The sequence below is a fragment of the Micromys minutus genome (genome assembly GCF_963924665.1).
Source record: "Micromys minutus genome assembly, chromosome: X".
Taxonomy (NCBI): Eukaryota; Metazoa; Chordata; class Mammalia; order Rodentia; family Muridae; genus Micromys; species Micromys minutus.
In genome coordinates, this window is record NC_137970.1 from 51,792,132 (window position 1) to 51,809,146 (window position 17,015).

At 38.1% G+C, this 17,015-nt stretch overlaps 1 protein-coding gene across 1 annotated transcript in view; it reads left to right on the plus strand.

Moving 5' to 3' along the window:
* Window positions 1–17,015, plus strand: part of ATP7A (ATPase copper transporting alpha) — a 96,352-nt gene that overhangs the window by 23,282 nt on the left and 56,055 nt on the right. Inside the window, exon 2 of the mRNA XM_080911043.1 lies at window positions 16,766–16,903. Within this exon, the coding sequence (XP_080767169.1) occupies window positions 16,784–16,903 (120 nt within the window). The 5' untranslated portion in view covers window positions 16,766–16,783. The remainder of the gene's footprint in view (window positions 1–16,765; window positions 16,904–17,015) is intronic.

The following is a 17,015-nucleotide window of genomic DNA, read 5'->3' on the forward strand; positions in this document are numbered from 1 at the left end:
AAGAGAGTGAAAGACTGGTATGGACTTTTTAAAACTTAAAGCCCACTTTCTGTAACACCTCCTCCAACAAAGCCACACCACCTAATCCTTCCCAAGCAGTTCCACTCCCAGATGACTAAGCCTACCAGGCCATCTCTTTCAAATCATCACAGGTATCATGGTGGCATTGGAGGCAGAAAAGACAGATATAGATGTAATTCTTGAGTTTTTACTGTCAATAAAAATGTGTAATTTAAAATAAATCACATGTATGATACAATTGTACAGAGTCAGAGACTATTCACATTCCAAATGAAAAGTTTGCATACAAAAATTTTCATCATAATAAGTGGTAAAGTGGAGTTATATACATTTATTATCAAGATCTGTGATCTGTAGGTCTAATCTCTTAAGTTCATTCTTTATGTCTGTATGTGTTATAGCTAAATATATAGACATTATGCAACTCAGTTAATCACATTCTTTTAAAAAATTATAACTTTTATTTTTATACATTTAAAATTCAAATATAATTATATCATTTTCAACCTTTCAAGTCTCACCCCTCATTTCTAAATTGAGTCTCTTTTTCATTGGTTATTATTATTATTACATATATATATGTATAACTATGCATAAATATATACATACAGCCTGCTGAGTCCATTTTTGTTGTCTGTGTGTTTCATCCCTGGCCACTTTGTATTGGTTAATGTTAGTGAGCTTATCTCTTGGAAAAGCTTATTTTCCCTCTTTCAGAGGTCCTTAATAATTCTTTGTCTAATAGTAGGTTTAGAACATCTGCCAGACTTATCTGTGAAGCAAGAATTTTGAAGAACTGGCCTACCTAGTTGAAGTTGAGCAGTTGAATTTCTAGTGTCCTGCTTGCCCACAGTTTGGACAGCCTGCAGTCAGCATTTGAGCTGAGGGCAGTTTTTTGCCCAGTGGCTATCTTGGTCACAAATGAAGCAAACTCCATGTGGAGGTCCTTTGGTGCCCAAGATGTCTGAAGTAGATTGGGGGTGTTTCCAATGGCAGATGTCTCTATCAGAAAAGCCTTTTATTGTTCTTTTCATTCATTAATTTATTTACTTTACACCCCAATTGTAGCCCCACCTTAATTATTAGAACATCTTAAATGCCACATTCTGTAGATCTATTTATAGTATATTTGAATAGCAAACATTGCTTGTTTCTAGCTATTATCTGCTGAACTTTGAAAACGTAGAGACAAAAAAGAAACCCCTTATTTCTATAATTAACTAAACTAGTACCTAATAAGCCAACAAGTAAGATTATTTATAGTTGACTAATTACTAACTTGCATTTCTAATTATTCCAAATAGCAACAATAGCTTTCATAAGTAGAACTTTACATTTTTAAATGAGTTACATGTGTACAATACATTAAGAGTTGAACAAAATGACCTTGTATTTCTTTTTTTTTTCACTTTTTTTAAACGACTTTATTTTGCAAAACAAAGATAAATGTAAAGATTTTAAACATTTTTTGCTTAAAATTATACATTTTTGTCAGTACTGTTTTTTCAGACATTAAAATAAATTTTACATAAAACCATGTGAATATGTTTTTTAGTCAGTACTTGATTTTTTTCAAGGGCTTGACAGTATGCATTGAAAACCTACTGGTTGCAATAAGCGTATAGTACATGCAAAACAAAACGCAACATGGAAATAGTCAAAGTCTTCTTGTTTTGTGAATATATGTATATTTTTTGTTTTCTTTATTTCTTGGACTTCATACAGTCTGTGAGTTGTTTCTGGGGGAGTGCAAGCCTCTGGGGTTAGCATCCCACTATCAGTGACTGCATATTATGTCTGTTCTTTTGTGACTGGGTTATCTCACTCAGGATGATCTTCTCTAGATGCAGCCATTTTCTTAAGAATTTGGTTAAGTCATTGTTTCTGGTGGCTGAGTAGTATTCCATTGTGTACACAATTTTTGTATCCATTCGTCTTCTGAAGGACATCTGGGTTCCTTCCAGCTTCTGGCTATTATAAATAGAGCCGCTATGAACATTGTGGTGCATATATCTTTGTTGTGTATTAAAGTGTCTCTGGGGTATATGCCCAGAAGTGGAATAGCTGGGTCTTCAGGTAGTACTATATCCAATTTTCTGAGGTATCGCCAGACAGATTTCCAGAGTGGTTATATTAGCTTGCAACCCCACCAACAGTGGAGAAGTGTTCCTCTTTCTCCGCAGCCTTGCCAGCATCTGCTGTCATCTGAGTTTTGGATCTTGGCCAATCTGACTGGTGTGAGGTGGAATCTTAGGGTTGTTTTGATTTGCATTTCCCTGATGGCTAAGGATGTCGAGCACTTCCTCAGATGTTTCTCGGCCATTCGGTGTTCCTCAACTGAAAATGAGTTGTTTAGCTCTGTACCCCATTTTTTAATAGGGTTATTTGATTCTCTGGTGTCTAGCTTTTGGAGTTCCTTTTACACCTTGGATATTAGGCCTCTATCTGATGTGGTGTTGGTAAAGATTGACCTTGTATTTCTATCAATATATAACTATCCATACCAGTATAAACTATTAGAGACTAGTAGATTCAATAATTACCTTTTATCCTGTCATACCATATCCTCTTTTTAAAAATTTAAATTTTTTATTTATTCATTTTATATCTTGATCATAGGTCCCTCTCCTTTCTGTCCTACCCTCACACCTTCTTTTTGTGGGTACCAACCTGACCTGTCACATCAAGTGCCCCTGCTAGTGCATGAGACAAATCATAATCACCTGCTGTGAAGCAGCCTCTTCTCTCACAGCTGGGATTTAAACAAAACATACTCACATAACATAATTTGGTGTTAAAGAAACCAAAATTTTTACTACAATTTTCACTTTAGAAATTTGGAAAATATTGTTGTCTTGGAGTTTATAATGATCATTGCTATGACAAAATACTTGACAAAACAACATAAGGACAGACATTTTTGTTTTGATTCACAGTTTGAGGTACAGAGCATCCCAGCATAAGGCATAGTCAGGAATCAGAGGAGACATTGCTGGTGCTTAGCTTCCTTTCCCCTTTTTATTCATTCTGAAACAGCCTATGAAATGGTGCCACTTAAATCTAGAGTGGGCCTTCCTCTTCAACATTCCTGGAAATAGTCTCAGATATATCTAGAGGTGGGATTCCATAATGATTGTGAGTCCTAACAAGTTGCTAATCAAGACCAAGTATCACAATGTAGTTATACTTTAGCTCATTTCACTTGGAATCACTGAAATAAGTGAGTCTAAAGAATCAAAGGTTTTCTAGTTTGGGGTGGTCAACGATGGCTACATTAGGATACTCCTGTGCAACTACTCTTTGAAGAGATCCATGGTGTTTCTAGACCTTTTCACGTTCTTGTAATATGGATTCTGTTCTGTATTCTAACACTGGCACAGCCACCATAAATGCCAGTGGATGTATCAGCTTGAAGATAGTCTATTTTTGTGGGGATACCTAGCCTTACATTACTTGTCCTGGTAGAAGTATAAAAGGTTTCTTATGATTCTGTCCTCTGGGGATGTGGGCTGTAGTTTAGTCCACATGTCTGGGGAGTTGTTGGAGGGATAGTGCCTAGATCCCAAGTCCACAGAGAGAAAAATGGATAAGATCTGTCAGTTGATGGTTATAGCATGGGATGGACAGCATCAAATATATGGCATAGTGAATCTGTCACAACCTTGACCTAACCAAAGCATCTAGAGGACTCTGGAGATATGTCTGGCCCAGAAACTGTGGCAATAGCAGAAGTTAGCATGCTCATGGGTAGGGAGCAGGAGGAAGGGGAAGAGGGAGGGAGGAAGTGTGTGTGCGGGGTGTGGTGTGGAGGGTGTGTCCTGCCAACCTCACTTTTTTTGTATTTGTTGAGACTTGCTTTATGTCCTAAAATATGTTTTTATTTTAAAGAATGTTCCATGGGCTGCTGGGAAGACTATATTCTGTAGCCATCGGAATAAATTCTGTAAAACCATATTTTAGGACAAGTGGATCTACAGAGTAATTTGTTTTGGATGTTTGTATTTTGTCTGTATTGCCTGTCTACCGGTGAAAGGGGGGCATTGAAGTCACACAGTTTTACTGTGTCGCAGTGCCTTTCTGTCCAGTAGTATTTGTTTTTATTAAATTGGCTGTGCCCTTATTTGATTTGTATATATTTAGAATTGCTACCTCCTCTTGGTAGATTGTTTACCTCAGGATGTGACCTTTTAAATTTAACTTATTTCTTCTTACTAATTTTGGTTTGAGGTCTGCTTTGTTAGATTTAGTGTAGCTGTTTGAGGTCTGTTTGCTTGGAGTAACGTTTTTAGTCTTTTCACTCTTTGCCAGTGAGATACTTGTTAGAGGAAATGCATATTTTGCCTATGTTTTTAACCAGTTTACTGGCCTGTGTCTTTTGACTGGAAGTTGAAAATTTGAACAACTTTGAACATCATTGAATAAATGAAATTATATTTATATTATATAACAAAGGAAATGACTGTTAATCAAATGTATACCTCTTTGTTTTATTCATATTTTAGTTCTTTTTTCTAAATGCAGGGTTTCTTCGTATCCCTGAATATACTACCATGTCTACCATATTTTAGTTTTGATTGTTCATTTTTCTTTGAAATTTCTGAGATGTAAAACCAAAGCATATTACTTGACAACCAGTATAGATAAACCCTCGGATGAGGATGTGGGGAAGCCAAGACCTTAGTGCATTTTAGTAAAGTGTAGTATGCCCAGTCATGGTGGAAATAGTTTAGGGGAATCCTTAACAACTAAACACAGTTACCACATGAATCACCAGTTCTCATTCTGGGCACACACCAAACAAATTAGAAACTGAGATTTGAACAGATATTTAGATACAGCTATTCATCATAGCATTATTCACAGTAGTTTAAAGGTAGAAGGGACATAAGTGGATTGACTCACTGAATCCAAAGGGAATTTATTGGTAGGCTATTAGACTGCTTATAGACTCAACAGGAAGGCTCGTCAGCCAGGTTTAGGAAATGAGCAATAACCCAAAGAGGGTAAAACACAATAAATAAGGTCACACCTTAATCTCATTTTACTGGCTTTCTTAGATAAATGGAGAATGTGGTGTATGTACATAGTGGAGCTGTATGTGTGCACGTGTGCGTGTGTGTATGTGTAGGGGGCACATATGCAGGAGCCCTCAGAGAAGAGAAGAGAGCATCAGCTTCCCTGGAACTAGAGTTAACAGATGGTTTTGAGCAAACATGTAGGTGCTGGAAACTGAACCAGGCTCCTCTGCATGAGCAGTAGTAAATGTTCTTAACTGCTGAGCCATCTCTCCAGCCCAAGATTTTTTTGAAATATATTAAAGCATAGGCTGGCTTAGAACATACTATACTGACTTGAGGTTGACCTTGGATTCTTGATCCTTCTGCCTTCACTTTGCAAATTCAGGCATTACAGGCATATGTCAAAATGCCTGGCAAAGCTTATTAAAAAAAAAAAAACAAACAAACCCTAAAACATACATTCATTTATTTAATAGTATTTATATGCAGAGCCAACACCTTTTCTTTGTGTTTGGATCCATTAAAAATCTTCAGTTGTCTTTTAATTTTTTAGTTGTTTTTATTATCTTTTGTTATTTATTTTGTTTGATTTGTTTTGCCTACATGTATGTCTGTGCTCCATGTGTGTGCCTGGTGTGCCCTGACGAGCCAGAAGAGGGTATTGGATTTCCTAGGACTGGAGTTATAGAAGTTTGGGAGCCTCCTTGTGTGCCGGGACTGACATAGGTTCTTTGGAAGAGTAGCCAGTGTTCTTGACCACTGTGTGTCCTCCCCAGCATGTGTCATTTTCTTTGTCATAAACAATACTGACGTTTCATTCCTGTTTGCTACTTTCTCATTTGGTTATATTAAACCAGTGGTTTTCAACCTTCCTAACGCTGTGACCCCTTAATACACTTTCTGATGTTGTGGGGACCCCAGTCATAAAATTATTTTCATTGCTACTTCATAACTAATTCTGCTACTGTTACGAATCATAATTTAAATATTTTTAGAGATAGAGGTTTGTCAAAGAGGACACACCCCACAGACTAAGAATCGCTGTACTAAAAGAAAGCAAATTTAAGATGTCAGAATTCTTCCAGATTGTAAAGTTGATCTTATATAGCTATTTAAGCAGTAACGTTACTGCTTGCCTTTACTAATGGATTCTAAAGTATTCACGTTTGTTCTCATATGGGGAACAAATCTCTCTTATGTTCTTATTTTGTTAGCTTACATAGTATTTCATTTTATCCCACAATCGTGAGAAGGTCAGCAGGCACAAAGAGCTTGAAGGTCAGGCCCAGCTCTGTGAGTGTGCTGACCGTTCTGGCGGAATGTGGAGTGTGAATTCAAGTAGCCTCTGTGGGAACCTCAACATTCACTGTTAGAAGCGAGATCACTAAATTGCTGGAGGGTGTTTAAGAGAACTTACAAAAGAGTGAATGTTACTTTTTTTTTTCACTTAAAGTGTTCTGAATATTTTCTCTGCATGAAAGTAGAGATCTATATCCTTGGTTTTAATGGCCACCTGCTGTTTACTGCACAGTATTATTAGGCTTGGTTCTTGTTTGCAGCAACATAAAGTAAGGCTGACTCACTTAGCCAGAAAAGGAATTTCTTAGTAGGTGATTAGATTGCTTATAGAATCAACATAAATGATGGTCAGCTTGCCTTGCTTGAGAACCCAATGAACCCAGAGCATAATGAAGTCCCACCCCACTGCCGTTGCAGGAATAATTGGGAATTTTGTATTTATGATTAAAATCAGTATGAACAAAAGTTAGCATTATCTCTTTCTCCTTAAAGGCAGGTCATATTATCCCGGCTGGTCTCAGACTCACTATGAACTTGAGGATGACCTTGGGCTTCTGATCCTCCTGCCTCCACTTCCCTTGTTCTGGAGTTAAGGGCCATGCCCAGTTGGTTTGTGCAGTTCTAGGAATATAACTCAGTACTTTGTGCCCTCTCTGCTAAATGAGCCACATCCCTAGCCCACAAAAGCCTGTGTTAAAATCACAGCCTCATGGGCTGAGGAGATAGCTCATTTGATGGGAGTGCTTTCTGGTTTGTTACTTTGTTTTTAAAAATAGGTTCTCTCTGTGTAGCCCTGGCTTTTCTGGAACCCATTCTGCAGACCAGACTGCCCTTGACATTCAGAGATCTGCCTGCCTCTGCCTCCCCAGTACTGAAACTAAAGTCATGCGCTGCCATTGCATGGCTAGGTGGAGTGCTTTCTGTACATACAAAGGCCAGGCAGCATGTGTTTGTAATCTCAGTGATATGGGGGAGAAATGGGCATGTCCGGGGAACTCATTGTCCAGATAGCCTAACTAGCTGAATCATTGAGTGTCTTGACCCTTGAGAAACCCTGTATCGAAAATAAAAACGTGCAAAGAGATTGAGAAAGATACCCGATGTCAACCTTTGTTCTCCACTCATGTGCACACATGTATACACCCACACAAGCACAACACCTATTTGTCTCTCTAACATTCATATATCCTACCCCACTATTCTAGAAAAATGCAGTTATGCCAAGAGCAGACAAGAAAGCCCTCAAAGACTGTGGTAGGTACACCAAACAGATGAAGAGCAAAATTGATTTTATGCTGTGAGTTTAGTAGAAAAATCTTTTTTGGTAAATTAAAGCACACCAGTCTGCAGAACTCACGAGCTCTCCAAGGCCATGTAATGTCCCATGTAGCTTTTTTGGTTTTTCTTCTCTTTGCTTCAATTCCCCATTCTGGTTCCTTCTTTCTCCTCCTCCTCTTATTCCTTTTTGAATTTCAGATTCCATCTTGGCTGTTAAAAAGTGTGGCAAGCCGGTTGCTGAGTTCTTCAGACTTCTCAATATCTTCAGCCTGGCCTATTATCCTCTTTTTAAGGCCTGACTGATCAAAACTTTTTTTTCTTTTGGTTAAACAGAGCATGCAAACCTATCATTATCTCCAAAATAGCGTGATAGCTCCTTCCACTAGCTTTCATATGAGGACTGTACATAATTAGATTGGTTTCTCATTCATTAGATTTCATGTTTTCTAGAATTTTTTCTTCATTCTGACTCTTGATGTTCAGTTTTCCTGTTCAGAATGTTTTTATGCAGTTGTGGGGGCTGGAGCCACGGTTCAGTGAAGCATGAAGATCTGAATTTCGATCTCAAGAACCCACATAAGTGCCAGGTGTGGTGGCATGTACCTGGAACCTCAGTTCTGGGATGCAGAGACCAAACGATCCTGGAAACTTGCTGGCTAACTAGTCTACTCAAGACAGTGGTCTTCAGGTTTAGTGAAAGATCTTATTTTGTCTTCAAAATTAAGACACACACATGCATGCACATACACACCACACCCACACACACTCACACATGCACCATGAGCATTGTATGGAATTGTTGAAATTTTTTCGTGTGTTTAAGTGAGTTTCAGAGGCACATCTCTTAGACATTTGCATCATTCTCTTCAGTTTTCCGTCCATATACTAGGAAAACCAAGATTTCAGCCCTTGTACTGACCCTCTTTGTTGTCTGTAAATTAAGGAAGCCCCCTTTTGGAGACAGGGTCTGGTTATGGAGAAAGAGTTGCCCTCGGGCTCAGGATCCTCTCACCTCAACCTTGAGAATGCTGGGAAGAGCATCTTTTCACATAGTTACTTCCCCTGTGTACATCTTTAGTGAGCACATTGGCCTGTTGTGCTTAATTTTCTTTTTGTTCTTTGTTTTTTGGGGGAATTTTTGAGATAGGGTTTCTCTATGTAGCCTTGGCTGTCCTGGAATTCACTCAGCCTGGCCTCAAAATCAGAGATCTTCCTGGCTGTGCCTCTGAGTGCTGGCATTAAAAGCATACACATATTTGAATGTTCATTTGTGCCCCTGTCATGTGTGAGATATAGAGGTTAGACTGTAACTTTGGTCGCTGTTTCTTAGGCTCTTTCCACCTTGTTGTTTGAGTCAGGGACTCAGTGGGGCTTGGGCCTTGATGATGAGGCTAAGCAGTTTGGCCAGTGAGCATCAGAAATTTCTCTGTCCTCAGTAATGGGATTACAAGTGAACATCACTGTGCTTGCCTTCCTATGAATATGGCACCATATATATATATATATATGTGTGTGAATGGCACTATATATATGTGAATGCCAGAAAATAGCATCAGATCCTCTAGAATTGGAGTTACAGATGGTTGTAAGCTGCCATGCAGATTCTGGGAATTGAACCCAGTTCCTTAGGAAGAACTGCCAGTGCTCTTAACTATTGAATCATCTCTTCAGCCCAAGACTTTTAAATGATTATCACTATTAAGGATGGGGATGTTGCTCAGTTGTAGAATACAGGCCTTTGCCCTGTCCATTTTGGCATATCTATTGGTACCATCTCCATTCAGCTCATGTTTAGGCATCCACATTGGTGGGATTTCATGGGTATAGCTTTTCTGATGTTTCTAGGAGACACCATTTCACAGCCAAGTTCCTGTTCCTCTGGCCCTTACAGTCTTTCCATCAACATCTGCAGTCATCTCTGAGTCATAGGATCAAAAAAAGTTTAATAGATTTTTGTGTTTGGTAAAACAATTACTATCATTATCGATGTAGTGCTATTTTTTATTAAATTAATGGCATACTTAAAGTATCTTGTCATAGTTGTTATTTCAGACCTCAGCAAACTTTGTCATTTTTGTTTTGTTTTTGAGACAGGCTCATTGTGTAGTCCTAACTTGTCTTGAAATTCTCTGTATAGACTAGGCTGGCCTTGAACTCACAAAGATCCATCTGCACCTGCCTCCCAAGTGCTGGGATTAAAGGTGTGCATCAAACACACTTAGTTTCATTATGTTTTATACTTTACTTCTTCCCAACCAACAAATATGAAACATAGTTTTTTTCAACTTTATATGAATAGTTAAATTTTGGCAGTGTTTGTTTTCATAGATATTTAATGTTGCATGTATGATTTGGGATTTTAAAGTAGGTATTCCCTCATGAAGAATCATGTGTTGGGCACTAGCTGTGTTGATTAATGGTAAGGTCCTCAGAACTGAAAAACAGTGACAAAAATATTATTACAGGAAGTCCTTGAATTGCCTACAAGTTGTATATAGCAATCTTGAATCAGGTCATTATTCTGATAGGAGAGTGCATTCCAACCACCAACCTTCTTAGATTCTAAGACAGCTGGACCAAGTCTGTTTTTAAGTCATAACAGGATTGGAAAAGGGTTGATTATTTCATGATGTCAAATAAGTCAATTTGATTTGCTCCTGCTTTCTTGAGGTCATGATAGCTGCCCTGTGTAAAGCAAAACTAGTCTGACACTCCGTGGAAACATGCACTCTTCCTCTAGTCTTACTGGCATGGCAGTAGGTGTTTAGCTTGTGGGAAAAGGGTTCAGAGAGCCCTGAGGAATATTTATCAGTTTCTTGGGAACCTGTCTCCATCTGTTTTCTTTCCAGGGCACTAATATATTTTTTTATTATTCTTCCACAGTGCTTCATCTTTGGTTTTGTTTTATGGCTTTTGCAAACATTGCCCTATTAAGTCAATCATTTTGATGCTATGATTAGCCCTGGAACCCTTCCTGACTTGGCTGTGTGAGTGTGGCGGCATCTGAGTCTTAGGTCCTTTATTTTAAATGAGTTTACCGTCCTGATTATTATGTAGCAGGATTGTTGAGTAATGTATGTTGAGTTTTTCATTGATGCAGGCATGTAGGAATCTGAGGTACCCATATTACTCACATTTGACTTTGTAAAGATGCCATGGCAAGTGAAAGAGTCATAAAAAGGACTAGTGAAGCAAATGACTTTTTCTTAACTTGAATGTTCTGTGCTGTTTTGACTTTACTAATATTGCTTTTAGTACTGACTCTTAATTTTGTAGGAATAGCCACGAGAAGAACAATTATGTTTTAAAACAAACCTTCTACAAATGTCACCTGTTTCATCTGGAATCCTAGTCCTCCTGTAATAACAGTTGTCTGATGAGAGAAAGTTAGCACTCAGTGTTTTGAAAGCAGATTAAGGAGTAGGTTTTATTTTCATGTCGAAATCTTACAGAATTTAAAAGAAAGGGATGTGTGGTATATAATAACAGGGTGGTACTTTTTCTGTTTATGTTTCAATGAAAGCAAATGGATAGGAGAATTTAAATTGATTTGAAAATATTGTACATCTATGCTGGAGGCAACTAGTTCAGTGTTGTTTGAATAGCTGGAAACTATTCATTTGTTTAACTAAAAAGACATTATGTTTTTTTTTTTTTTTTTTTGAGACAGGGTTTCTTTGTGTAGCTCTCTCTGTCATGGAAGAGGTGTTTGTTGTTTATACAGCTCTGATGTTATAGAAATGGGTGGCTTGGACTGTCTATGTTTGAGTTTATTGTTAATCTTACTAAATTATTTTAGTGTTGCTAACTTTTAATCTCTATATATTCCCTATGTCTTCACTGTTTTCTTTTAAAATGGTCCTTTATTTGCCTGTAAAAGTTATTATAGGGCCAGACATAGTGGCGCACACCTCTAATCCCAGCACTTGTGAGGCAGAAGCAGGGTGAACTCTGAGTTCCAGGCAACCAGGACTACATTGTGAGACCTCATCTTAAAAATCATTGTATTGATAATCTGAGGCAGGAGGATCATGATCTTGAGGCCAGCATAGGCTAAATAATAAGACTTTGTCTCAAGAAAAACTATATAGTAAGGAATCAGGGATGCTATCGCATGCTTATAACCTAGTACTGTGGAGACTGTCCACCTGTGAAGTTTGAGGCCAGCCTGGGATAAATAAGATCCTGTCTCAAGGGGAAAATAAAACCTAGTTGGGAGTATTCCATTCCTGTATTCCAGCACTTGGGAAGCTCAAAAATGAGGATATTTCTGTGAGTTTGAGGCCAGCCTGTGCTACATAGTGAATTCCAGGCTAGTATGGTATACGTAGCAAGAAGTTGACTGAAAAAGAAGAACCAATTACAATGAGAGGCCTGTAGGAAGAGGAGAGCCTTTAACATGGTTATGTGTTCACTGTCTAACCTAAAAACTTGAGCACCTACATAGTTGAATTGCCCCTTTTGCTTTCTTACAGTCATATTCTTTTGCCCTTTCCAACCTCTGTGTCTGTTTATGACATGCATGCATAGGAACACAATAGAAAATGTTGTTTTATGTTTTTAATTTTTATTCCTTCTAAGATTTTTCACCCCCAATTCTGGGCATTCTGGGCTTTATCTTGTTGCTCTGGCTCTAGTTCAGAGTTTTTCAGCCTCTGTGCTGTTGATATTTGGGGCCAGATACGTTTGTATGAAGGGATTCCTTCTTCATCACAGGTTGCTTGGTGGTGTCCCCTGGCTTATATTCACTGAGAGGCCAGTAATCCTCTCTCTCACTTCTGTGTGCCACTTCCACTGCGGATCACTGTCCTACTTCACTCACTTTAAACTGCTGTGTCATGCTTCCATGTGACATTATAACAAACCTATGTTTTATTTACCCATGAATGGACACCCACATTTAGGTTATCTCTAGAATGTCAGTGATTAGGAAGACTGTTTCAGTGAGACATATTCATTTTCATTCTCATACTCCACCACCTTTTTATTCTCTCTGACAGGGTCTCACTAAATAGTTCTAATTGTCGTGAAACTCACTGTGTGGACTAGGCAGTTCTCCCCCCCCCCTCTCTGTATCCCAAGTGCTGAGATTACAGGTGTGCGCCACCTCATTCATGCTTTTAAGCACATCTGTCAGGCTGTCCCTCATGTAATCTCAGAGGAATGGAAGAGGTTGGATTATGTTATATTCATATTCTTAACTCTACCAGATATTGCCACAGAATGTCTGTAATTGTAATTTATGAAGAAGAACAGTAGCATTAGTCTCTATCAGTATCTTGTATGGTCAGACTGTAAATTTTGCCTGACAAATGATACTCAATTATACATGTTAGTTTATATTTCCTTGATTGTCATAAGGGTTTTAAAAATTTATCTGGATGTAACTGTATCCAAAAGAGAATTGAAATTTTACTGTATGAAAATGTATTAAGAATCCAGAAATCTTCTCCAAATCATGAGGCCTTATGTCACAGAAATTTAAAACTAATGGTTGTGCCTCTGTGAGCTTTAAGAAGTGGTTTTGGGCAGTGTACGTGTTGGGTTTTGTGTCAGAGATGATGGTCTAGTCATGCTGCTGCTCTTCTTGTAGAAATGCCATTGCTGTCTGTATTTAGGGAATGACTAAGCTCTTTTAATAAGTAGACATTATTTCCTCGGTGTTGTTGAATGCTTTTGTCTCAGAGTCAAGCATTATTAATAGCTGCATGCCAAGGCTGTCTCTTTGATATTGTGATTTTTCCAAAGCCTACATTTTTCATAACATATGAAACTACTTATATGCTGTTTCCTGAGCCATTTTACTAAATGCAGTACCAGGTTACAATACATAGTCCTGATTTTTTTTTTCATAGTCCTGATTTTATAAAGACATTGAAAATTTTAAAGATAGATGTAACGTGTATCACAAAATTAATTATATTTGCATATTTGTCCATATATATGTATTAGCAGTAAGAGGGAGATGGAATCCTTTGGAGTTTTGTGTGTAAGGTCCAATTGAAATAAAGTTTTGAAAAACAAAGCAAAAGAAAAATATATGTATTCATAGTTTATTTGTCATACCTTAATTGAGATGTAATTAAATTGACATGTAATTTAATCCAGCCTCATTAAAGTAATTTTCATTTATATTCAGACATTCTCTTCTGATCTGCAAAATATGTAAATCCCACACATTTAAAGGGCCTGTCTTACTTACTTTCTGTGACAAAATACCCAACAAGAAGTAACTTGAAGGTTTGATTGGGCTCATGGTTTAAACCCATGAAAAGATGCTCAACATTACTAGTAATTAGGAAGTCTGGATCGAAACCACCATGAGCTATCTTTGTACTTATTAGAACAGCTAGGGAAAAAGTCCCAGCCAGGGTAATTTCAGCTTTAGGATGATTAATTTGTAAGATTTCACGTTCAAAGCCATTCAGAGAGGGAGGAAAAGACCTTGTATTGAAACATAAAACTAACCCCACTCTACACATATACCATAAGAAGCAGTCAGCAGCAAGGGTCTCTGAGGAGGTAAAGAAACTGGCATCCTCATGTCCAGTTGGTAAGAATTTATCGCAGCACAGCTGCTTTGGAATATGCCCTGGCAGTTCCTCAGACAATCAATCAGAGTTTTTTAACACAGCAAGCCCACTCTTCAAAATTTATACCAACATTTATAACTTCAGTATTTATAAGAACCAAAAATAGAAATGACTCAAATGTCCATCAGCTAACAAATGGATAATCAAAATGGAGGCTATTTATTTAACTATAAAAGCAATGGTGTGTTATGTGTTACAACATGGATTAAAGTTGAAAACAAGCAAAATGAAAGATAACAGTCACATATTGCATGCTTGTAATAATGTGAAATAACAAAGAGTATACACAGAAAATAGACTGTGGTTGCCTAGCACTAACAGTGTTGACCTCAGGAGTTAGAGGGCGGTAGGTAGTAAGGGGATAGGGTTTCAGTATGAAGTGATAACACTGTTCTAAAATTAGCTGTGAATTTTACACGTTAAACACATGAGATATATGTTCACTATGTCTCAGAGCTTAAAACTGGTTCTAAGAGAATTGCATGTCTTCATGTATAAGAAAGTAACTTAGGGTATGAGGGGGTGATCAGTGGTAGAGTTTAGCATGTGCAACTCTGGATTTGATCCCCAGCACAAATAAACAATTAGCAAAAAATTGATAAATTAGATGTCATAAAATTTAAAGCTTTTATGTGTCCGTGGATGTCATCGAGAGCATTAAAGAATGAAATGTCAGTATATGCAACTTGTTGACATACTTTGAAAATAAGCTAACTACAAGAATCTAGACATAAAACCCACATATTGAGGGAATCTATTTGTCTCTTCGTAGAGACAGAGAGTATATCAATATTTTTCTAGGGACTGAGGACATGAGAGTGGGAGAAACTGCTAGTAAGCAGGAATTTTGTTCATTTTTATTATCTTGCATGTGTGTGTGTGTGTGTGTGTGTGTGTGTGTGTGTGTGTGTGCGCGTGTGAACTTGTGAGTGAAGGTCAGAGATCACCATGGAGAAGTTGATTTCCTCTTTCTAGTGTGTGAGTCTCAGGGGTTGAATTCAGGTTGTCAGGCTTGGTGGTAGGAACTTGTGCTTGCTCAGCCATCTTGCTAGCCTTGGGGCTTCTTTTCCAAGGGGAATGAAAATGTTCTGCAACCGTGAGATCGTTATAGTTGTGTATCTTTTCAGTGTATCAAAGCCAGTGAACTGAAACACTTGAATGACTTGAATTTCTTAGCATTTGAATTATATTCCAGCTTCAGAATGAATACATGGGGTCAGCAAGATGGCCACATTAAGGGGCTTGACACCAGGCCTTATGTCCTGAGTTTAATTAATTCCTTTGAACCCACATGGTGAAAAGACAGAATTAATTCCCACAAGTTGTCCTCTGACCTCTCTTGTGTACGTGCATATGTGTATACATAAGCAAACACACATTCCTCTCCCCTCTTATTTATTTGACTCTAATTGTTACTATATAAGTTGAACTGGTCTTGAACTATTTTTTAAAATATTTTATGTGGATGGGTGTTTTGTCTGCTTGTATGTCTGTGTACCATGTGTGCCTGGTGCTCAAGAAGGGCAGAAGTGGGTGCTGGATTCCATGAAACTTGAATTCCTGATGGTTGTGGATGCTGGGAATGAAATTCAGGCTCTCGGGAAGAATAGCCAGTGTTCCCAACTGAATAGCTATCTCTCCAATGCCTGGCCTTGAATTCTTTATGCAGATCAGGCTGCTCTTGATATCCTCTTGGCATGGCCCTCCAAGTCCTGAGATTACAGGATGCACCACCACCACACCCGTAATCCACAATGCCTTTTGTGAGCCAGTCTTGGAAATTATATTTGTCACGTCCATCATAATCTATTCATTAGAAGCATCACAAAGTCTAAGACACACTTATGGTGGAGGGAGTCAAAGTCTGTTTCTCGAAGGGAGGAGAGTCTGAATGGGTTGTGAATGTACTATAGCAGTGGTCCTCACCCTTTCTACTGCTGCAACCCTTTAAAGGGATCAGAAAATCAGCTAAGCAGATTTCTGAGTCATTCCAAACCAAGAAAATAGCTAAAAGCAAAGGTAGGCAGCATGACAGGCACACAGTCATGTGTGGTGAATGGCTGAGGGCCAGAGAGGTCAGTTTGAGGTGGACAGACAGTGGAAATCATGTAGGACTGTTTGAATATTACCTGCGATAATATGTTTCATAATCTGGAAAATAGTTTATAAGGGCAAGTTTCTTATATTATGCTAATTTATTATGTGTGAGTGCATACATGAGCCTATGTGTGGATGTCAGAAAACTATTATAGGTAGTTGTTTCTGGGGTCTTGAACTCAGATCACCAGGGTTGGCGCAACATTCCTTACCTGCTGAGCTATCTTGTTGGTCCCAAGGCAAGTTAAATTTATTATTTGGAGTGTTGCATGTTTTTGATTAGCTTGACCATAGAATCTACTTTTCTTTACTTCATCAAAGGTTGCTTAAAACTTTCTCCTCAACAAGTATAGACAAATACATATTTTATTATTAGCACATTTTCAATTGGTGGCTTAGGGGAAATGGTGAGTAAAGATTATCCCATGGTTAAATTAATGATTTTATTATCTCTAACAGGAATGTAAAGATATCAAAATGGAGTCACGTATGGATGCAAATTCAGTTACTATCACTGTTGAGGGAATGACATGCATTTCCTGTGTCCGGACCATTGAGCAGCAGATTGGGAAAGTGAATGGTGTACATCACATTAAAGTAAGTTACTCTTCGTAAATAGTAAGATGCCATCAACAAGAATTCTGTTAAGAATACCTTCGAGGGCTGGAGAGATGGCTCAGTGGTTAAGAACACTGAATCCAGAGGTACT